The 23530-nt window shown below is 48.7% G+C and overlaps 1 protein-coding gene across 14 annotated transcripts in view; it reads left to right on the plus strand.

Moving 5' to 3' along the window:
- Window positions 1-23530, plus strand: part of DNAH2 (dynein axonemal heavy chain 2) — a 122808-nt gene that overhangs the window by 76850 nt on the left and 22428 nt on the right. For all 14 annotated transcript variants that reach the window (XR_013535558.1, XM_035299890.3, XM_035299895.3 and 11 more), the window contains 21 exons: window positions 662-799; window positions 889-1047; window positions 3254-3406; window positions 3604-3695; window positions 3972-4170; window positions 4323-4547; window positions 5571-5675; window positions 7431-7619; window positions 8137-8222; window positions 8360-8490; window positions 8652-8801; window positions 9127-9294; window positions 9528-9688; window positions 10362-10501; window positions 12544-12676; window positions 12772-12911; window positions 17178-17388; window positions 17838-17954; window positions 18144-18285; window positions 19704-19873; window positions 20024-20140. Coding sequence is in view for 13 of the 14 variants with exons in the window: in XM_035299890.3 (XP_035155781.1) it covers window positions 662-799; window positions 889-1047; window positions 3254-3406; window positions 3604-3695; window positions 3972-4170; window positions 4323-4547; window positions 5571-5675; window positions 7431-7619; window positions 8137-8222; window positions 8360-8490; window positions 8652-8801; window positions 9127-9294; window positions 9528-9688; window positions 10362-10501; window positions 12544-12676; window positions 12772-12911; window positions 17178-17388; window positions 17838-17954; window positions 18144-18285; window positions 19704-19873; window positions 20024-20140 (3126 nt within the window). In the remaining variant the exon portion in view is untranslated. The remainder of the gene's footprint in view (window positions 1-661; window positions 800-888; window positions 1048-3253; window positions 3407-3603; window positions 3696-3971; window positions 4171-4322; window positions 4548-5570; window positions 5676-7430; window positions 7620-8136; window positions 8223-8359; window positions 8491-8651; window positions 8802-9126; window positions 9295-9527; window positions 9689-10361; window positions 10502-12543; window positions 12677-12771; window positions 12912-17177; window positions 17389-17837; window positions 17955-18143; window positions 18286-19703; window positions 19874-20023; window positions 20141-23530) is intronic.

Below are 23530 nucleotides of genomic sequence, written 5' to 3' on the forward strand. Positions count from 1 at the left end.
AACAAGAGCGAGACTCTGTCTCAAAAAAAAAAAAAACAAAAAACCCCACATTGTGTTCTAAGCATTGTGCAGGCTTGGGCAGCCCTCCTCAGCTCGTTCCATGGACGCATGAAGCAGGACCTTCATTTGCACACCCCGGGATGCAAATTCAGGACTGACAAGCACACCCTTTTCCACCCACTCCAACAATGAGAACAAGAGAGTGATTTTTCACGAGAACACCTCGAATAAGCTCTAATTTCTTTTAAAGCAAACTGGGCCGGGCCCAGTGGCTCCTGCCTGTAATCCTAGCACTTTGGGAGTCCAAGGTGGGCAGATCACTTGAGGTCAGAAGTTCAAGACCAGCCTGGCCAATAGGGTAAAACCCCATCTCTACTGAAAAATACGAAAGTTAGCTGGGTGTAGTAGTGCATGCCTGTAGTCCCAGCTACTCCAGAGGCTGGGCTGGAAGGATTGCTTGAACCTGAGAGGCAGAGGTTGCAGTGAGTCAACATCACGCCACTGCACTCCAGCCTGGGTGACAGAGTAAGACTCTGTCTCAGAAAAAATAAAAAAAGCATATTGTTTGTAAATGTGTGGCATCCGAGTTCTGAGTGTTTTATTATTACTGAAGGTGGGGGATGCAGGGAAATCCGAGATTCTGACAAACATATATCCTTAGGTATCTCTCCTGTTCGAAGTGGAGAACCTGGCAGTGGCCTCTCCGGCCACCGTGTCCCGCTGTGGGATGGTCTACACTGACTATGTGGACCTGGGCTGGAAGCCCTATGTTCAGTCGTGGCTGAAGAAGAGGCCAAAGGTATGAAGGGAACCGAGGAGAGGGAAAGTAGCCAGGGTGGCCTCCAGGACATGAGGGTGGATGAAGAGCCCCTTCTTATTCAACTCCAGGCTGAGGTGGATACCCTGCAACGCATGTTTGAGAAATTCATCAACAAGATGCTGGCCTTTAAGAGGGACAACTGCAAGGAGCTGGTGCCCCTGCCCGAGTACAGTGGTATCATCTCCCTCTGCAAGCTGTACTCGGCCCTGGCCACACCAGAGAACGGGGTAAGGGGAGGACGCAGAGCATGGGCAGGGGCAGGGAGGGCTCACAGCCGCACCAAGACAACTTCCGGGAAACGGTGTGTCTGAGATAGGTTGAACTCCAGACTTGAGTGGAGCAGAGACTCCAAGGGAGACCTCAACAACCATGGAGGCAGTGAAGGGTGTGTGTGCGCACGTGTGTGCATGCACATGAGTGTAAGTGTGTACACACGTGTGTGTGCACTGTTGACCTGAAAGGCCCGACTGAATATGTACATGATTGGGTCTCACTAGAATTTCCCACCCATCCTTGGGGAGCTGAAAATAGCTCATTCCACTCCTCACTTCATCCCTTCAAAATATAAACATTAAGTTTTGGCATAGATGAGGCCTTGAGACACCATTTCTGCTGGAAGAAGCTCTCAGATTATTCTGATGAGAAGACTTTTTTAACATTTCAGATTAATTGATATTTAAGAAAAATTGTACTCCATTTAGAAGTAAGGACCTTCCCAGAAAAAAAAAAGGACCAAAATTTGATATCTTCTGTTGAGATTAAATCACTGACTAGAAATTGTTTTTAAAGATGTTGCCAGGTAATTAAACTATTAATATGTCATCGACAACAATTAAGATCTATAGGAACATATGTCATTCCTGGAATAGTTAATGTAAATTAAAAATATGTAGATGGGGCTGGGTGCACTGGTTCACGCCTGTAATCCCAGCATTTTGGGAGGCCAAGGCAGGTGGATCACCTGAGGTCAGGAGTTCAAGACCAGCCTGGCCAACATGGTGAAACCCTGTCTTTACTAAATATTAGCTAGTGGTAGTGCGCACCTGTAGTCCCAGCTGCTTGGGAGGCTGAGACAGGAGGATTGCTTGAACCCAGGAGGCGGAGGCTGTAGTGAGCTGAGATCACACCACTGCACTCCAGCCTGGTCGAGACAGAGTGAGGCTCCATCTCAAAAAAAAAAAAAAATGTAGATGGACTTGCCAGGTACTGTGGGAGGAGGGGGCAATTATGAGTATCAATGACACACAGGTGCCAAGGAGTATGGGCTGGATAGGAGAGGATGGGCTGAGTCGGGGAGGCTTCCTGGGTGAGCAGAGGGCAAGGGTGGCTTTTGCAGAAGTGCTGACACACAGCAGTCAGGCCTGGCGGGGTGGGGGTGCTGAGCTGGTGGTCTGTAGCCCGGTGTGGTGGGTGGTATTTGTGTGCATATGCTCTTCAGTGTGACAGAGACCCCGAGGAGAGGACTGGGCCGTGAAGATGGTGCGATGTGTTGTGTGCTGAGAGGGGCTGGGAGCACAGACTAAGGATTCTGGACTGAAACTGGTGGACAGTCAATTCTTACTTAACATAATTTCCCACCTATAGGATTGAGGATTACTCTTTTTGTTTTTTTTTTTTTTTTTTGAGACAGAGTCTTACTCTGTTGCCCAGGCTGGAGTTCAGTGGTGTGATCTCGGCCCACTGCAACCTCTGCCTCCCAGGTTTAAGCAATTCTCCTGCCTCAGCCTCCCTAGTAAATGGGACCACAGGCACCTGCCACCATGCTGGGCTAATTTTTTATATTTTTAATAGAGATGGTGCCTCACCATGTTGGCCAGGCTAATCTCAAACTCCTGACCTCAGGTGATCCACTCAGCTCTGCTTCCCAAAGTGCTGGGATTACAGGCGTGAGCCACCACACCTGGCTGAAAATGTGGTATTTAAAAAAAATCATGCCATATACTGCTACATGCCCATTAAATTAACAATGTGTTTTGAATTCTGTATTGCTACATATAGATTCACTTTGTTGCTTTAACTGCTGGATGTGATTGCATGGTAGAACACCGCATTTTGTTTTTCCACTGCTACTGGCAAATGTTTAGGTCATCTCCAGTGTTTTGCAATTACAAACATGTCACCATGAATGTTCCTGGACCTGTCACCTGAGCACCCATGGGTGCTTTTCCAGGGGAGGCCTGTCGTGGCCAAATGATGTCTGTATTTTTATGACTTAGCAGTGAGGAAGCTCGGGCAACTGCTGAGCTATAGGAAATTTCAGGTTTGTCTCAGTCTTTCAGCAGGTTGTGGATAAACATGCACATTTGGAAAACTGTGATTTTCCAAATAGGGCCAGGAAAGGAGGAAGATTCCACACTCTGGTGTCACGAGCCTGCCAGCTAGACCCCTCATCTCTTACAGGTGGGTTATTTCCTCTTCTCGTCCTCCATCCAGGTGAATCCAGCTGACAGCGAGAACTATGTCACCATGGTAGAGATGACATTTGTGTTCAGCATGATCTGGTCTGTATGTGCCTCTGTGGATGAGGAGGGCCGCAAGAAGATTGACAGCTACCTCCGAGAGATTGAGGGCTCCTTTCCCAATAAGGTCAGGCACTCACACCCAGCTGTCCTATTTGCCCTGCTTTTCCAGAACCCATGGGCATCCCCGATCTCAGCTCTGCTTAGGTTTCCGCTTGCCGGCCCAGCTCTCTCTTTTTTCCACCCAGTGGTCTGGGGCCCATTCTCTGGGCTGGGGAAAGCTCAAAGCAGGCTTTGGTAACCTGACCTATGTGCCCTCCTTAGGACACGGTATACGAGTATTTTGTGGACCCTAAAATGCGAAACTGGACGTCATTTGAGGAAAAGCTTCCTAAGAGTTGGCGCTACCCTCCAAAGTGAGAGCCGGGCCTAGGTGTGAGGAGGGCGTGGGGCAGCAGTAAGTGGGGGATGTGGCAAGAGAGATGGGTCCTGGAAGCAAAAGTGAGCCATAGGAAGGAGAAGGTGGGTCCTAGAGAAGGGCTGCCTCTTGAGAACGGGAAGCGGGACCTAGAGGGCCTGGGACAGGGTCCTTGAGGGGGGTGCATGATCCTTAGGCCCAACAGGAGGGCAGGGTGGTGAATAGACAGTGGTGGGCTGGTGGTCCTTGAGAGCCGGCTCCTGCTCTTCCCTAGTGCCCCCTTCTATAAGATCATGGTGCCCACTGTTGATACTGTTCGCTACAACTACCTGGTGAGCACCTTGGTGGCCAACCAGAATCCCGTTCTGCTGGTGGGTCCTGTGGGGACTGGGAAGACCTCCATCGCCCAGAGCGTTCTGCAGTCCCTGCCCTCCAGCCAGTGGTCGGTGCTGATTGTCAACATGTCTGCACAGGTGCGTCAGGGACCCAGGGGCCAGGTGCTCGGCTCCTCCCGATCTCCCTGCCTTCTGTGCTCCCCCGGGATCCAAGCACCTGTCTGACACTCCTCTCCAAGCCCATATTTCTCTTGGGGAACCCACACACTCATTTGGTACCTTTTTACCAGACCACATCCAATAACGTGCAGAGCATCATTGAAAGCAGGGTTGAGAAGAGAACCAAGGGTGTCTACGTGCCATTCAGGGGCAAAAGCATGATCACCTTTATGGATGACCTAAATATGCCCGCTAAAGACATGTTTGGGTCCCAACCACCCCTGGAGCTGATTCGCCTCTGGATTGACTATGGCTTCTGGTATGACCGTGCAAAGCAGACCATCAAGTACATTCGAGTAAGCCTCCCAAGGGTTTGTTCTTCAGGCCTCTGCTCCCTTGTGGGATAAGCTCAGTCCCCACTCCACTGGGACCCCGGACTATGGTCCTTTCATCCTGTATTCTTTTCCACACAGGAGTGTCCTGGCTCCATGACAGCAGTCCTCAGCTCCCCACTCACAAACCAGGCATCCTCCCTCTGTCCTGGCTCCTCCGTGGGATTCTGAGCTTATTGTTTGCTCCTCTTTCTTTTCTTTCTTTCTTCTTTTCTTTCTCTTTTTGTTTCCCTCTTTCCCCTTTCCTCCCCTCCCCCCTTCTCCTTCCCCTCCCCCTCCCCCTCCCCCTTTCCTCCCCTCCCCCCTTCTCCTTCCCCTTCCCCTCCTCCCTCCTCCCCTCCCCTCCCCTCCCCTCCCCTCCCCTCCCCTCCCCTCCCCTTCCCTTCCCTTCCCTTCCCTTGTTTCTTTCATCTTGCTCTGTTGCCAAGGCTGGAGTGCTCGGTTAATTTCATTGATTTTTACTGGACACAAGGTCTCAATATGTTGCCCAGGCTGGTCTTGAACTCCTGAGTGCAAAAGATTCTCCCACCTTGGCCTCCCAAAGTGTTGGCATTACAGGCCTGAGCCACCACACCTGGCTGCTTCTCTTTAATCAGCGGGCAGCAGGCATTGCAGCCTGGCTTCTAGGGTTGTTTGTATGTATATCTGGCACTCAGGCACAAAAACTCACCTAGTGATATAGTCTCACGTGTGTTTGAGAGAGAACACACACACGTGTGTAAATATATAAAATTTTAAAAGAAGAAAAAGATAAAGTCTGGAAGACACAAATTTATGTACTTCCCTGTAAGTGTCCCATGTCCCTTCCTTCTCTACCTCTCCCTGCTCTGGGCTCCATGCTCCTCTCTACTTGCAGCATCCTGGTTCCTCTTCCCCTTCGTCCCTCCTCGAACTATCTTCCTCCCGCTCCTCTTCACCCTCCCTGTTTTGACGCCTCTCTCCCCTCTCTCCACCTGCCTCTCCAACTGGCTGGTTGGTGCTCTATAGGAAATGTTCCTGATGGCTGCCATGGGCCCCCCTGGGGGTGGACGGACGGTCATCTCCCCAAGGCTACAGAGTCGCTTCAACATGATCAACATGACCTTCCCCACAGTGAGGACCTCATGGGACTGTGGGATGAGGGGAGGGTAGGAGGTTGAAATGTCCCTGTCCCGGAGAAGCAGGGGCCAGATCCCAGGAGGCTGAGGCACCCTCAGTGGAGCTCCGCACAGGAAGCTGGGACGATCTGTGGGGCCTGCACTGGCTCTTGAGCTAGAAGAGCTGTGGGATGGAACCGAACCTTCCTAGCTGTGGACCCCAATGGGCAGAGAACATGGTGGGGCCCAAATAGACTAAGGAAGGTAGACCCTACAACGCCCACGGCAGTGTCAGGATTAGAGCCAGGCCAGGGAGTCACTCGTCTCAGTGTAGAATTTAAGGGGGCACCCAAAAGACTGTAATCAGGAGAACAATATGTTAAATATGTTAACACTTTTTTTTTTTTGAGACAGGGTCTCACTCTGTCACCCAGGCTGGAGTGCAGTGGCACAATCTCAGCTCACTTCAACCTCCACCTCCCAGGTTCAAGTGATTCTCCTGTCTCAGCCTCCAGAGTACCTGGGACTGTAGGCGCGTGCCACCACCAAGCTAACTTGTATTTTCAGTAGAGACGGGGTTTCGCCGTGTTGTCCATTCTGGTCTCCAACGCCTGGACTCAAGCAGTCCACCCACCTCAGCCTCCCACCACACTTGGGCTCGCATTTTTTTTTTTTCTGTCTGTGGCATTTTATTGATCCTATGGGGTGAGAAGGAGAACTGGAGGAGTATGTGGGGTCATGGGACCCCAGGTGAACAGGGAAGGTATTGAGACTTGGTCACTAGAACTGGTGAATCTGTAGTAATGCAATATTTTTTAAAATTAAAATTAATGCCAAAAATGTATGATGAGCAAAATACCACCATTTTGAATAAATACAAGATCAGTAGAGTGCAGGGCTGAACCATATTCGAGCCTAAGGCAAAAGGAAAAATCAGTAATCCCCATCTGGTCTTTATTTAAAATGTTTGTGTTTGTTCGTCATGAATATTTTGCATTCATTTTTGTTTTTAAATACTGTGTTGGCCAGGCATGGTGACTCCTTCCTATAATCCCAGCACTTTGGGAGGCTGAGGCAGGCGGATCACTTGAGCCCAGGAGTTTGATACCAGCTTGGGCAATGGGGAGGAACGCTGTCTCTACAAAAAAATACAAAAACTAGCTGGGTGTGGTGGTGTACACCTGTGGTCCCAGCTACTTGAGAGGCTGAGGTGGGAGGATTGCTTGAGCCCAGGAGGTTGAGGCTGCAGTGAACCATGATCACACCACTGCACACCAGCTTGGGCAACTATATATATATAGTATTAAGGCTGGGCGCAGTGGCTCAGGCCTGTAATCCCAGCACTTTGGGAGGTGGAGGTCGGTGGATCACCTGTGGTCAAGAGTTTGAGACCAGCCTGGCAAACATGGTGAAACTCCATTTCTACTAAAAATACAAAAATTAGCTGGTGTGGCAGCAGGTGCTTGTGATCCCAGCTACTCAGGAGGCTGAGGCAGCAGAATCGCTTGAACCCAGGAGGCGGAGGTTGCAGTGAACTGAGATCATGCCACTGCACTCCAGCCTGGACGAAAGAGTGAGACTTCATCTCAAAAAAAAAAAAAAAAGTATATATATATAGTGTTAAAATAGTATTTATCATTTGTCTTTTTTTGAGTTTAGGAATTTTTTTTGATGCCCCCTTAAATTCTGCCCCTGAGCCAAGCTCCTCATTGGCCTCCCTCCTGGCTAGAAGGCTGGGAGCCCTGGAGAGTGAGCCAGCGCCTATTTCTAGGAGTCCCAGATCATCCGCATATTCGGCACCATGATCAATCAGAAGCTTCAGGACTTTGAGGAAGAGGTGAAGCCCATTGGGAATGTGGTGACGGAGGCCACCCTGGACATGTACAACACTGTGGTACAGCGCTTCCTGCCCACGCCCACCAAGATCCATTACCTATTCAACCTTCGAGATATCTCCAAGGTGACTCTTGGCCTGACCTTGCCCCTTCTGCTTGGCACAGCCTCTGTGGAGGCATTCTCTTCTCAAACTAAGCCTTAATACTCAATAGCATGTGCACCAAAAGTCACCCCCCCATCCTGAAGTGCCACATTCCCTGCCCTTACCTTTAAAACTTCTGGACCAAGTGCAGTGGTTCATGCCTATAATTGCAGCACTTTGGGAGGCCAAGGCAGGCGGATCACCTGGGCTCAGGAGTTCAAGACCACCCTGGCCAACATGGCAAAACCCTATCTCTACTAAAAATACAAAAAAATTAGCAGGGCCTGGTGGCAGGCACCTGCAGTCCCAGCTACAAGGGAGGCTGAGGCAGGAGAATCACTTGAACCCAGGAGGCAGAGGTTGCAGTGGGCCAAGATCGCACCACTGAACTCCAGCCTTTGAGACTCTGTCTCAAAAACAAAACAAAACAAAACAAAATCCCAAACTTCTGGAGGGAATGCCTTTGCTCCCCGATCCCAACAGTCAGTCCTCTTTCCAGGTGTTCCAGGGTATGCTTAGAGCCAACAAGGACTTCCATGATACCAAGTCCAGCATCACACGGCTCTGGATCCATGAATGTTTCAGGTGCCATGCATGCGCCCCGCCAGACGCAGGCTTCCTCGGCCTTGTTCCCACCCCTGCTCCACTCCCGGCCTGATGCTGCCTTCCCCAGACCATTCTCCTCTTTATCCCCAGATCTCACCCCAGTTCCCTGCCCACAGAGTCTTCTCCGACCGGCTGGTTGATGTGGCAGACACAGAAGCCTTCATGGCCATCATAAGTGACAAACTCGGCTCCTTCTTTGACCTCACGTTCCACCATCTCTGTCCCAGCAAGCGTCCTCCTATCTTTGGTGAGCTGGGAGCTGTGACGACCTTGGGCATGACACTCTTAGGACGTTGGAGCCAGAAGGAGTCGGGGCACAGAGTCTCAAGTGTGGGGCCCTGTGGCGGGGGGACCGGGGGGAGGCAGATCAGGCATTTGAGACTCTGACCCCCTCTTCCCATGGCCCAGGGGATTTCCTGAAGGAGCCCAAGGTATATGAAGACCTGACGGATCTGACAGTGCTGAAATCAGCCATGGAGACAGCTCTGAATGAATATAACCTGTCACCCTCTGTCGTGCCCATGCAGCTAGTGCTTTTCCGAGAGGCTATTGAACACAGTGAGTGCCTGCTACTCCCATCCCCTTCCCCATCATCTCAGTTAGGGGGTGTGTCTAAGGAAATAGATAGGGGTCCCTTCCCAGATCTCCCAAACCGAGTTTCCGAAGTTGCCTTTCTCCCTGGCCCCAGATACTCTGGTGGTGGGTGTTTAACGAGAAGGTGGAGGTTAAACGTTGATTTGCTTCCTGGACCTTAGGCACCAACTTCTCATACCTCTTGGTTCCTCTGCTTCAGTTTCAGGGGCCTCAATCCTTAGCCTAGGGCCTGGAGGTCCCCTGAGTTTGCTCAGCCAACTCATTACTCTTACACCCACCCCATCCCCAGTCACACGGATCGTGCGGGTCATCGGACAGCCTCGGGGCAACATGCTCCTGGTGGGCATTGGGGGCAGCGGGCGCCAGAGTCTGGCCCGCCTGGCCTCATCCATCTGCGAGTATACCACCTTCCAGATCGAGGTCACCAAACATTATCGGAAGCAGGAGTTCCGAGACGGTACAGCTGGGTTTCTGAAATGCTAGAAATGAAAGATCAGATGTGTGCATTTCCACAGTGACAAGACAGGAGGGCTGGCAGCCCCATGGGGAGACATACCTGGCCTGTGTTGGGTGTAGGATGATGTTGCGTGTATGCTGTGGGCCGGTGAGGGTTCCTGATTCTCAGAAGAGGAATCAAGCCCAGGACAGGGAATCTGCAGCAAGTCTGTCCTCCTTCCCTCCCCGGGCCAGATATCAAGTGTCTGTATCGCCAGGCTGGGGTGGAGCTCAAGACCACATCCTTCCTTTTTGTGGACACCCAGATAGCTGATGAGTCTTTCCTAGAGGACATCAACAACATCCTCAGCTCAGGGGAGGTGCCCAATCTCTACAAGACTGATGAATTTGAAGAGGTAGGATTCCTTCCACACCCTCGACTAGTCAGTTCTTCAGTTCTTTGGCCTGCCTGGCTGACCCCAGAAGGACCATAGTTCCAAGGATGTGCCACCAGAGCACCCCCACAGCCCACCTCACCCCTGTAAGATGGAAGGTCCCCTCCAGGGACCCTGGGCAGAGCTGCTTTAAAATCCACGCTTCAAGGCCAGGCGCGTTGGCTCACACCTGTAATCCCAGCACTTTGGGAGTCTGAGGCAGGTGGATCACAAGGTCAGGAGTTCGTGACCAGCCTGACCAACATGGTGAAACTCTATCTCTATGAAAAATACAAAAATTAGACATGGGTGATGGCGGGCACCTATAATCCCAGCTACTTGAGAGGCGGAAGCAGGAGAATTGTATGAACCTGGGAGGCGGAGGAGCTAAGATTGTGCCATTGCATTCCAGCCTGGGTAACCGAGCAAGACTCTGTCTCAAGAAAACTAAAACAAAAACAAAAACCCCACACTTCAGAGCCAGGCACAGTCCCAGCTACTTGGGGGCGGGAAGGGTGCTGAGGTGAGAGGATGATTTGAGGCCAGGAGTTTGGGTCCAGCCTGGGCAACACTTCATCAGCCCTGCCTGACCTGCTGCCCCCACTGATTCTGCCGTGGAGATGCCAGTGCTTTGACCCTGGCGATTTCTGCCCAGATCCAGTCGCGCATCATAGACCAGGCCCGGGTGGAGCAGGTGCCGGAGTCGTCGGACAGCCTGTTCGCCTACCTCATCGAGCGCGTGCGCAACAACCTACACATCGTGCTCTGCCTCAGCCCCATCGGGGACCCCTTCAGGTGACTTCTGTGACATCCTTCTTCTCCCAGCCCTTTCATGTGCTCCCTCACCCTGCTGTGGCCTCCTGTGCCTTCTGGAAATTACCGTCAGGAGTAACAGCAACCTCTTCTGCCCAACGCACCCATCTCCCTTCCGTAGGCTGTGCCCACTTTCAGGAAGTTCCTCTGGACACCTGGGAGTCATCCATCCTCTTTTGGTATAACTAGACTTTTTTTTTTTTTTTTTGGTTGGTGGCTTTTTGGTTTTGTTTTGTCATTGTAAATCTAATTGTGGTTAAAAACACACACATATGGCCGGGCGTGGTGGCTCACACCTGTAATCTCAGTACTTTGGGAGGCGGAGGCAGACGGACCACGAGGTCAAGAAATCAAGACCGTCTTGGCCAACATGGTGAAACCCCGTCTTTACAAAAAATACAAAAATTAGCTGGGCATGGTGGTGCATGCCTGTAATCCAAGCTACTCGAGAGGCTGAGGCAGGATAATGGCTTGAACTCAGGAGGCAGAGGTTGCGGTGAGCCAAGATCTCGCCACCTGTATTCCAACCTGGGCAACAAGAGTGAAACTCTGTCTAAAAAAAAGAAAAACCCTGCACACAACATAAAGTGTATCGTCTTAACCATTTCTAAGTGCAGCGCTCAGCTGTGTGATATGCACTCATGCTCCAGAGCTTTCTCACACTCCTGAGGCCGCACTCCATACCCATGAAACGACTCCTCTGCATCCCCTCCCAGTCCCTGTCAACCACCATTCTACTCTGTCTCTATGAGTCTGACTTTAGATACCTCACATAGGTGGAATCATGTGGCATTTGTGTTTCCTTTCTTTTTTCTTTCTTTCTTTCTTTTTTTATTTTTTGAGAAGGAGGCTTGCTCTATTTCCCAGGTTGGAATGCAGTACTGTGATCTCGGCTCACTGCAACCTCCACCTCCTAGGTTCAAGCAATTCTCCTGCCTCAGCCTCCCAGTAGTTAGGATTACAGGCATGTGCCACCATGCCTGGCTAATTTTTGTACTTTCAGTAAAGACAGGGTTTCACTATATTGTCCAGGCTGGTCTTGAACTCCTGACCTCAAGTGATCCACCCGCCTCAGCCTCCCAAAGTGTTGTGATTACAGGTGTGAGCCACCACACCCAGCTAGCATTTGTCTTTCTGTGACTTGCTTATTTTCACTTAGCATAGTGTCCTCAAGGTTCATCTGTATTGTAGCATGTGTCAGGATTGCCTTCTTTTTTTAAGGCTGAATAATATAATCTTGTATGTCTAAACCACATTTTCTTGATATGACTAGATTTTTAAGGGCATCAGAAACTAGGAAGAGGGCAGAGAACTTGTGCAGGGAAGCAATTTCGATTACCTTTAAAAAAATATTTTGTCGAGACAAGGTCTCGAGCTGTCACCCAGGCTGGAGTGCAGTGGCGCCCTCTTGGCTCACTGCAACCTCCATCTCCCAGGCTTGAGTGATCCTCCTGCCTCAGCTCTATGGTAGCTGGGATTATAGGCACATGCCACCACGGCCAGTTAATTTTTGTACTTTTTATAGAGACAGGGTTTCGCCATGTTTCCTTGGCTCAAGGGATCCACCTGCCTTGGCCTCCCAAAGTGCTGGGATTACAGGCGTGAGCCCCAGTGTCCGGCCTACCATTTTGTTTTTAATGGTTGTGGTACATGGTGTATTTACCATACCCAGGTGCTATGCTGAGCTTTTCACATGTGACACCTCATTGAATCCCCCAGCCACCCTAGTCAGTATGTATTGTTATTTCCATTTTAGAGATGAGGAAACTGGCATTCAAAGAGCTTAGATACTTGCTAGAGAGCCACACCTTGAGTGTGCAACCAGGTTTTTCCGACTCCAGAACCTGTGTCTAGATGCTCTGCTGAACTAGCTCTTGTGGAACAGAATTTGGACAAGGAGATGCAGGAACAAGGGACCAGGGCATTTTAGGTTCCTAGAAAGTGGGTGGATGAGTGTGGGGAAGCCGGGACCTGGAGGCTGTGTGTGTGCATGGACTTGACAGCCTCTCAAAACCCCTTCCCAGGAACTGGATCCGCCAGTACCCAGCCTTGGTGAACTGTACAACCATCGACTGGTTCTCAGAGTGGCCCCAAGAGGCCCTACTCGAGGTGGCCGAGAAGTACCTCCTAGGAGTAGACCTGGGCACGCAGGAGAATGTAAGCCCCACCTCCCCATCCCTCATCACAACCCCGGCTTTCCTCCTCCCCCTTCTGTTTCCATCTGCCTTTTTATCCTGTGTCACTGGCCTCAGATCCACAGGAAGGTGGCCCAGATCTTTGTCACTATGCACTGGTCAGTGGCTCAGTATTCCCAGAAGATGCTATTGGAACTGCGGAGATACAACTACGTCACGCCCACCAACTACCTGGAACTCGTGTCTGGATATAAGAAGTATGAAGGACAGCAGGGGACGTGCAAGGCCAGGGAGGCTGGTGTCTTCTGAGGGCGATTGGTGCAATGATGCTGGTGTGCAAGGCCAGAGATGCAAAGGTCGTGGTTCTGCCCAGGAAGTTAGGAAGAGAGAATTGGGGCTTTCCCTGGGAGGGGCTCTCTCTGGAGCCTTCTGGCTCTGTCCCTCTCCGCCCCTCTCCACACCCTCTTGGCCCTTATTTTCTGGCATGTAGTTTCTCTCTCTTTTTTTTTGAAATGGAGTTTCATTCTGCCATCCAGGCTGGAGTGCAGTGGCATAATCTCAGCTCACTGCAACCTCCACTTCCTGGGTTCAAGCAAGTCTCCTGCCTCAGCCTCCCAAGTAACTGGGATTACAAACATGTGCCACCATGCCTGGCTAATTTTTGTATTTTTAGTAGTGATGGGGTTTCACCCTGTTGGCCAGGCTGGTCTCGAACTCCTGACCTTGTGATCCAGCCACCTCAGTCCAAAGTGCTGAGATTACAGGCATAAGCCACCACGCCTGGCCTTTCTCTTTTTCCCACCATAATCCAACTGGAACATTGCCATAATATACCCAGTCCTTTCCTGTCTGCCTTTAATGTCTTTTAGACTTTCTACCTGTATGAGATAGATTTAAAAAAACAAAAAACAAAGTGTTTTCCCTTCTCTCTTACTAACACAGTACAGCCCCTCAGCATCTATGCAGATTGGTTCCAGGACCTCCCATGGATACCAAAATCCACAGATGCTCCAGTCCCTGATACAGAATGGAGTGTTTGCATGTAACTTATGCACATTCTTCTCATATACTTTAAATCCTCTCTAGATTACTTATAATACCTAATACAATGTAAATGGTATGTAAATAGTTGTTATACTGTATTGTTTAGGGAATAACGACAAGAAAAAAAAAGTCTGTACATGTTCAGTGCAGATGCAACTTTTTTTGGGATTTTTTTTTAGATGGATTCTTGCCCTGTCACCCAGGCTGGAGTTCAATGGTGCAATCTTGGCTTACTGCAACCTCTGCCTCCTGGGTTCAAGTGATTCTCCTGCCTCAGCCTCCTGAAGAGCTGGGATTACAGAAACGTGCCACCATGCCCAGCGAATTTTTTTTTTTTTTTTGTATTTTTTGTATTTTTAGTAGAGACAGAGTTTCACCATGCTGGCCAGGCCGGTCTTGAACTCCTAACCTCAGGTGATCCACCAGCTTCAGTCTCCCAAAGTGCTGGGAGGCGTGAGCCACCGTGCCAGGACTTTTTTTTGAGTATTTTTGATTCTCTGTTGGTTGAATCCACAGATGTGGACCCCATGGATATGGAAGGCTGGCTGTACTTCACTCTGACACCAAATGTGGTGTGGATTTTCCCCACCCAAGCAGTTCTCCAAGGGACACCAGCTGGGTGTCCTACAATATAACTCAATTCTGAAACGACCTATCTGGAGATACAGAGTCAGATAACACAGGTGGTGGGCTCAGTCACCCACTAGACACCCCCTGCTTCAGATGCTAACTGAAAGCCCAGTGTTTTACCTGTGTTTCTGCCTGGCCAGTTATAAATCGAGGGTTTCCACCACCCCCTCATCAGGTTCACTAAATTTGCTAGAGTGATTCACAGACTCAGGGAAACATTTCACCTACTATTGCTGATTTATTGCAAAGGATATTTTAAAAGATACAAATAAGACCGTGCACAGTGGCTCACGACTATAACCCCAGCACTTTGGGAGGCCAAGGCAGGCAGATCACTTGATGTCAGGAGTTCAAGACCAACCTGGCCGACATAGTAAAACTTCGTCTCTGCTAAAAATACAAAAATTAGTCAGGCGTGGTGGCACACGCCTGTAATCCCAGCTACTCTGGAGGCTGAGGCAGGAGACTTGATTGAACTTGGGAGGCAGAAATTGGAGTGAGCCAAGATCACGCCACTGCACTCCAGCGTGGGTGATGGAGCCAGACTCCGCATCAAAAAAAAAAAAAGATACAAATAAAATAAACATAAGGTGAGGTCCCCAAGGGTCCCCGTGGAGTTGGGACATGCCACCCTCCCAGAATTTGGATGTGTTCTTGTTCACAAATCTGGAAGCTCTCCCAACCCTGTCCTTTAGGTTTTTAAGGATGCTTCCTTACACAGGTGTGATTGATTTAATCATTGGCCATTGGTGATCAACTCAATCCTCAATTCCCCCACCCCAACCCTCGCTCCTCCCTGGAAGTTCAGGGGGTACAGCTGAAAGTTCCAATCCTCCAATCACTTGGTTGGTTCCCGGGCAGCCAGCCCCCATCCTATAGCTATCCAGCAGTGCTCAGCCACCAGCCAACTCATTCATATACAAAAAGACACTTACCACTTTGGAGATGCCAAAGGCTTAGGAGCTGTGTGCCAGGAAGTGGACACGAAAACCAAATACATACTTCTTTTGATAAATTACAATATCACACCATCATTTCCCAGAATTTTATATTCATTCATGAAGTTGATGAGTGACAGAATGAGAATGCATCTCTTTAGCATCTTTTTATGTGCGCGAAACAATAATAATTTGTTTTAGACGGAGTCTCACTCTGTTGCCCAGGCTGGAATGCAGCAGCACAATCTCGACTCACTGCAACCTCTGCCTCCCGAGGTTTGAAGCGTATAAGAGACATGGGGAATTGGCATTTATTGGGTTAGGTTGGTTTGTTTTGTTTGTTTGTTGCCGAGGCTGGAGTGCAGTGGTGCAATCTCGGCTCACTGCAACCTCTGCCTCCTGGGTTCAAGCGATTCCCCTGCCTCAGCCGCCCGAGTAGCTGGGATTACAGGCACTTGCCACCATACCTGGATAATTTTTGTGTGCTTTGTTTTGTTTTGTTTTGTTTTGTTTTGTTTTTTAGTAGAGACGGGGTTTCACCATGTTGGCCAGGCAGGTCTCAAACTCCTGACCTCAAGTGATCTGCTCACCTCAGCCTCCCAAAGTGCTAGGATTACAGGCATGAACCATTGTGCCCTCCTGGGTTAAGTATTTTAATCAAGGTGAAGAAAAAACCAGTTGTAATAATAATGATAGTCAACATTTATTCATTCATTTAACACATTGAGCACCAAATATGTGCCAGGTGCTATTCTAGACACTTGTAATATACCAATGAACAAAAGAAAATCCATGCCTGAGTATACAGGCTTACATCTGCCTTCTATTTACTGTTTGCTGGTCACTGTGATAAATGCTTTACATGCGTTTTCTCACTTAGTACAGAAAAAATCACACGCAGACTCTTTTTTTGTTCCCTTGAACACTGCTGAAAACTTTTGAATGAGTTGCCAATATTTACAACTTGGGAGCCTTAGAAACATCCAGATTCTTAGCTTATCTTTAAAAATCAGAAATTTTGGGGCAAATGCAGTGGCTTATGCCTGTAATCCCAGCACTTTGAGAGGCCAAGGCGAGCGGATCACCTGAGGTCAGGAGTTGGAGACCAGTCTGGCCAACATGGTGAAACCGTCTCTACAAAAATACAAAAATTAGCCAGACATGATGGCAGGTGCCTGTAATCCCAGCTACTCAGGAGGCTGAAGTGGCAGAATCGTTTGAACCCGGGAGGTGGAGGTTGCAGTAAGCTGAGATTACAACACTGCACTCCAGCCTGGGAGACAGTGAGACTCCACCTCAAAAAAACAAAAATCAGAAATTGTGGGGCAGGTGCAGTGGCTCATGCCTGTAATCCCAGGACTTTGGGAGGCCGAGGTGGGAGGATCAGTTGATATTAGGAGTTTGAGACCAGCCTGGGCAACAAAACAAGATGCTATCTCTAGAAAAAAGAGAGAGAGAGAGGAGAGAGGAGAGAGAGAGAGACAGAGAGAAAGAGAGAAATATATTGTTGCAATACTAGGCCCACATTCATTCTCACAGTGGAAAAATCAGGCTGGAGCTGAGGGATGGCTCCTGACGGGTGCCAGCCTGCCTGCCTGTTCCACGTTTGGGAACAGAGGAAGATTCTCACGTAGGGGAGGTGGGGTGATGAAGACTATTTAACAAGCTGATTCCACTAGTGGTAAGCAGAATAAACCAGAGGAATGAGAGCCTGAAATCAGGAAGACCCCTTGGGAAGCTGTTGGCAATGACCCAGGCAGGAGATAATAGAAACTCGACCAGGGTGGTGGTGGTAGCATTGGTGGCAACAGAAAGGTGGACGTGAGACATTCAGGGAAGGTAGACCTCATAAGACACTCCGCTTCTGGGAGCCCCGCCCCTCTACACACCCTGTCATATGCTCTCCTGCAGGTTGCTGGGAGAAAAACGGCAGGAGCTGCTGGACCAAGCCAATAAACTGCGGACAGGCTTGTTCAAGATCGATGAAACTAGGGAAAAGGTGCAAGTGATGTCGTTGGAACTGGAGGATGCCAAGAAGAAGGTGGCCGAGTTCCAGAAGCAGTGTGAGGAGTACCTGGTCATCATTGTGCAGCAGAAGCGGGAGGCGGATGAGCAGCAGAAGGTTGACGGCCCGTGCCCACCCCTGTGCCCCACTCCCACGTTCCCCTTCTTAAATTTTCTTTAGCGGCCAGGCACCATGGCTCACGCCTGTAGTCCTAGCACTTTGGGAGGCCAAAGGAGGATCAACTGAGGTCAGAAGTTCAAGACCAGCCTGGCCAACATGGTGAAACCCCATCTCTACTAAAAATACAAAACTTAGCCAGGCGTGGTGGCGGGCACCTGTAATCCCAGCTACTCAGGAGGTTGAGGTGGGAGAATCGCTTGAACCCGGGAGGTGGAGGTTGCAGTGAGCTGAGATTATGCCACTGCACTCCAACCTGGGTGAAAGAGCAAGATTTGTCTCAATAAATAAATAATGTAGCTTTCTCTTTCATCTTTTCCACCCACACCATCACTCCCATCTTTGCCCAAGGCAAAAACAGAAAACCCTTGTCCTTTTTCCATCCCTAGGCTGTAACAGCCAACAGTGAAAAGATTGCAATTGAGGAAATCAAGTGTCAGGCCCTGGCTGACAATGCCCAAAAAGATCTAGAAGAGGCACTGCCCGCCCTGGAAGAGGCCATGCGGGTACCAGGGGCGGGTGCAAGGATGGGAGCCTGAGTGGGAGGCCCCAGGGAAGGGAATGGGCCAGACTTCTCTGTCCTCAAAGACTCTCGGGAAGTGGGAAGAACAGGTGGTGCCCCAGCTAGGTCCTGTCTCCATAAGGACCTGTCTTACCCCCGGAGTTGCTCCATCAGTTTATCCCTTTTTCCCCAGGCCCTGGAGTCTCTGAACAAAAAGGATATAGGAGAGATTAAGTCTTATGGACGGCCCCCAGCCCAAGTGGAGATAGTGATGCAGGCAGTTATGATTCTTCGAGGCAATGAGCCCACGTGGGCAGAGGCCAAGAGGCAGCTAGGTAAGCTAGAGGCCATGAGAGAAATGACTTCCGCTCATCCAGTGTTTACTGATTGTTGGCTGTGCAGCAGACACACAGAAAGATAGAAATGGATGAGGTATTATACCCACCCTCAAGAGCACAGGGCTTAGTAGAAAGGAGATCACATGAATATCAGTTAACGTTTCTTTGGTTGTGGGCTGGGTGCTGTGGCTCACGCCTGTAATCCCAGGCTTTGGGAGGCCAAGGTGGGCAGATCACTTGAGCCCAGGAGTTTGAGAACAGCCTGGGCAACATGGTGAAAACCCATCTCTACAAAAAATTACAAAAATTATCTGGGCATGATGGCTTATGCCTATAGTCCCAGCGACTTGGGAGGCTGAGTCAGGAGGATCGTTTAAACCTGGAAGGCAGAGGCTGCAGTAAACTAAGATTGCACCAGTGCACTCCAGCCTGGTGACAGAGCCAGACTCTGTCTCCAAAACAAAACCAAAAAAAAGATTATTTGGTTGTTACTGGTATTTTCTGACTTTTTACAAAGTTACCTGTTTCTTTTCACTAAAAAAGAAAAAGCAAAAACTACATTTCTGATCACTTTTAGAATTTATTAAATATGAAATTTTAAAAAAGATTGTTTGGTTTTAACAGAAAACAGGTCATCTTGATACTGACAACTTACGGTGGTTTGACTTAAGATTTTTTGTCTATACCCTGGTACCCACACAATCATTCTGTTTTCCACTTTCAGTACAGTATTCAATACATTACATGAGATATTCAACACTTTGTTATAAAATAGACTTTGTGTTAATGATTTTGCCCAACTGTAGGCTTAATGTAACTGCTCTGAGCACATGTAAGTTAAGCTGGGCTAAATTATGACATTCAGTAGGTTAGATGCATTAAATACATTTTTGATTTACCATATTTTCAATGTATGATGGGTTTATTGGGAGCATCTGTATATTAAACAAAATTGTCCTAAAGATGCCTGCATCCAAGGTCAGGAATGCCCTCAGGCCCCCAGAGGGGACAAGAATCTGAAAATGGGAACCGGGATCCTGTGTTCTATTCCTGTGGTTTGCTCTGCTCTGAGTTCCCATTGTAGAATACAGCTTGCCAATCTCAGTTTGGTGATCCCTGCCCTAGAAGAAAGTGCAAAGCAAAGAGAAAAAAATAAAGTGTAGGGTTGCTTGGCTGAGAGATCAAGGTAAGTGGTGAGAGAGGAGCTGGGAGGGTCATGAGGGACCTTGGAGGCTGAGACGTGCCTAGAGACAGAGCCAAGTCAGAGGGAGGAACTAGGGGCCAGGTCAGATAGTTTGGCCTTAGGAACTGAGCCCAGGAAAAATATGGCAAGGCCTGAGTAGTAGAGATGAAACTGCTGGGCAAGGAAGATGGCATTAGGCTTCTGGCTAAGGCTCCTAGTTTTCATCCCACAGGGGAACAGAACTTCATCAAGTCACTGATCAACTTTGATAAAGACAATATCTCAGATAAGGTTCTGAAGAAGATTGGGGCCTACTGCGCCCAGCCTGACTTCCAGCCTGATATCATTGGCCGAGTCTCCCTGGCTGCCAAGTCCCTCTGCATGTGGGTGCGGGCCATGGAGGTAAGGGTGGCTGGGCTGGGGCTGGGAGTAAGAAGGACATGCCTGGGAGGAGGGCAGATGCACAGACTCAGGTGGAAGGAGAGTATGCCTGGAGGTGAGGGGGCTGGTGGGTTGATGGGCGACCCCCACAGCCTGGTTGTCTCCCCGCAGTTGTATGGACGGCTCTATCGGGTGGTGGAGCCCAAGCGGATCCGGATGAACGCTGCTTTGGCTCAGCTTCGGGAGAAGCAAGCCGCACTCGCTGAGGCCCAGGAGAAGCTGCGGGAGGTGAGCTGCTCTCCTGTCCACAGAGGTCCCTCTTCCTGAGTTCTAGATTGCTTTATTAAGCATTTGTTTTTCCCCATCTAATTCTATGCCCCCTTTCCCATGGCCTACTTCACTCCAGTCCTGTCTTCTTCCCACTCTGCCCTGTTCAGATTGGGCTGCCTCTAGCTCAGAAAGCTAAGATTGCAGAGGGTTATAAAGGCTCAGGGCACTGCGACCCAGGAGCCCTTCCAAAGATTGACTTGGGAGCTGGCAATCTCTGTCACAGCCTTTGGAGATGGGGTCTGAGATACTAACTGATGAAATCTTCATGGTAAATTGGTCTTTGCCAGGGGGATGGGTCAAGAGTGTCTATGTCGCTGCTGTGAACCAAGAACAACGTGAGGGTGTCTGTGTATATGCTGGGTGGGGACTGGTATTTTTAGTAGAGACAGGGTTTCACCAGCTTGGCCAGGCTGGTCTTGAACTTCTGATCTGGAGTGATCCGTCCACCTTGGCCTCCCAAAGTGCTGGGATTACAGGTGTGAGCCACCATGACTGGCCCCAAATGTACATTTTAATAGAACTTTACAACTAGGCACTGTGCTGATACCAGGGCCCCATCCCAGGCCAATTAAGTAAGAATCCCTGACAGAGCCTGGAAATCAGCTTTTTATTTATTTATTTTTTTTGAGATGGAGTGATGGAGTCTCACTCTGTTGCCCAGGCTGGAGTACAGTGGCACAATCTCAGCTCACTGCAACCTCTGCCTCCCAGTTTCAAGTGATTCTCCTGCCTCAGCCTCCTCAGTAGCTGGGATTACAGGTGCCCACCACTATGACCAGCTAATATTTGTATTTTTAGTAGAAGCAGGGTTTTACCATGCTGATCAGGCTGGTCTCGAACTCCCGACCTCAGGTGATCTGCCTGCCTCTGCCTCCCAAAGTGCTGGGATTACAGGCATGAGCCACCAGACCCTGCCAGAATCAGCATTTTAAAAACTTTCCTGTCAGAGCCTACCAGAGGTAGGAAAGCTTATGCATAGAACTGGGTCTCAGGTCTGAAAAGAGGCTCAGAGCCCAACTACAGTGCAGATCAGTACAAAGTTTGAGTAAATAGCTTTAGCCATTACTCACTCATCAGCTAGTTCTGATGTACAACAAGGGTTACAAACAACTGGCATAGACAGGGCCCCAGAAGGCTCTGAAATGGGTCAGAACAGAATCTTAATATACTTCAAGACAACTGTATCCCCAAGGCTGAACATTCACATTTTTTCCTATTTTGCATTCCAAATTATGTCTTAATCTACTTCAGGGCAACTGTATCCCCAAGGCTGAACATTCACATTTTTTTCTATTTTGCATTCCAAATTATGTCTGGTCACATTGTCCGACATAACATATCAGAGGCCATGCAGCGCAACTAAATGACAGCATTAAAATGCTCCAATAATAATGATATGTAGAAATTCCACAAATTTGAATATAATCCCCAGGGAGAAATTAAATTTCAAAGATTAAATAAATCCCTTTGTAAACTAAAGTCCCAAGGAATGGAAATCCGAAATCAACTAATCTTGCCTTTGTGAATTAAAAATCTAGAGTTCAACCTTCTGAAGTTAAAGTCCCCAAATCACCCCCCCACCCCGACTTCCTTTTCTGCCCAGTCTCAGCTGAGGGGTTATCTCAGTTCATTTGGGCTCCTCTCTAGGAGCCCAATACTGGAGCAAAATACTGGGTAATTTATAAATAACAGAAATTGACCAGGTGCGATGGCTCACACCTGTAATCCCAGCACTGATTGGCTGAGGCAGGCCAATCACAAGGTCAGGCGTTCAAGACCAGCCTGGCCAACATGGTGAAACCCCATCTCAAGTAAATAAATAAATAACAGAAATTGATATCTTACAGTTTGAAGACTGCAAAGTCTAAAATCAAGGTGCAAGTACATTCGGTGTCTGGTAAGACCAGTTCCTCTCAGATGATGCTTATGTGTGTTCTCGTATAACAGAAGGGACAAACAAGCTCTCTTGGGCTTCTTTTATTAGGGCACTAATCCCATTCCTGAGGGCCCCACCCCCATGACCAAATCACCTCCCAGATGACTCACCTCCCAACACCACTGCATTGGGGATTAAGTTCGAACATGATTTTGAGTGAGACATGAACATTTGGACCATAGTGGGGTGGGGGTTCTCTGGGTAGATCAGTTTTCTTAAGCTGGGCTGTTTCTCCCTGGAAAAGTATGCTGTTCCTCAGAAACTAAAGGCTGTATTAGTTGAGAATGAAGTCTCTCATGAGCATCATTCGAGATTAAGAATTCAAGGGTCTTAATAAGGCATGCACAAGTTGCAGATAAAATTATGTTGCCAAAAAATTGGTTATTACTGTTGCCAAAGACCATAGTAGAAACCCAATAGCATTTGAGAAAATGAGGATACATGGAGAAAATCTTGGTTTTAGCTTCAACAAAATGTCAGTTATCTGGAACCATGACTTGTGCACTTAAATTTAACTTGAAGAAATCTTTAGCAACAGATTAATATAAGAGATATAATCCAACCAATAAGCATTTACTGTATTGGGGGTTATAAATTCACATATAAATACCTCCTTTTCTTAGGGGGTTGATTGTGGTAAAATACATATAAAATATATTATTGTAACCATTTTAAAGTACACAATTCAGACAGAGTCTCGCCCTGTCTACCAGGCTGGAGTGAGTTCAGTGGTGTGATCTGGGCTCACTGCAACCTCCACTTCCCTGATTCAAGCAATTCCCCTGCCTCAACCTACCAAGTAGCTGGGATGACAGGTGCCCACCACCTCGTCTGGCTAATTTTTTTTTTTTTTTGTATTTTTAGTAGAGACGGGGTTTCACTATATTGGCCAGGCTGGTCTGGAACTCCTGACCTCAGGCAATCTGCCTGCCTCAGCCTCCCAAAGGGCTGGGATTACAGGTGTAAGCCACCGCACAGGCCCCATCTCTACATGTTGTCTAACGCCTATAATCCCAGCACTTTGGGAGGCAGAGGCAGGAGGATTGCTTGAGGCCAGGAGTTTGAGACCCCGGGCAACATAGCAAGACCCTGTCTCTACAAAAAAAAAAAAAAAAAAAGAAAGAAAAATTTTTGTACAGGCACGAGCACATCTTCACACTGCTATTTCTTGTTCCTTTAATTTTTTTTTTTTTTTTACTTTGTGAGGTTCGGAATAGCTATCAAAAATTCAAAAGGCCCAAGGGCATGAGGGTAGGAAAAGTCTTCCTCCTAACCCTGTTCCCCACTCAGCCACGTCCCTTCTTTAGAGGCAGCCAATGTTACTATTGTTACCGGTTTCTTGACTCTCCTTCCAGGGATATTCTATACATATAGAAGCATAGTCTATATTGCTGTTGCCCAGTGTATCCATT

Source organism: Callithrix jacchus, chromosome 5 (assembly GCF_049354715.1).
Source record: "Callithrix jacchus isolate 240 chromosome 5, calJac240_pri, whole genome shotgun sequence".
NCBI classification, from domain to species: domain Eukaryota; kingdom Metazoa; phylum Chordata; class Mammalia; order Primates; family Cebidae; genus Callithrix; species Callithrix jacchus.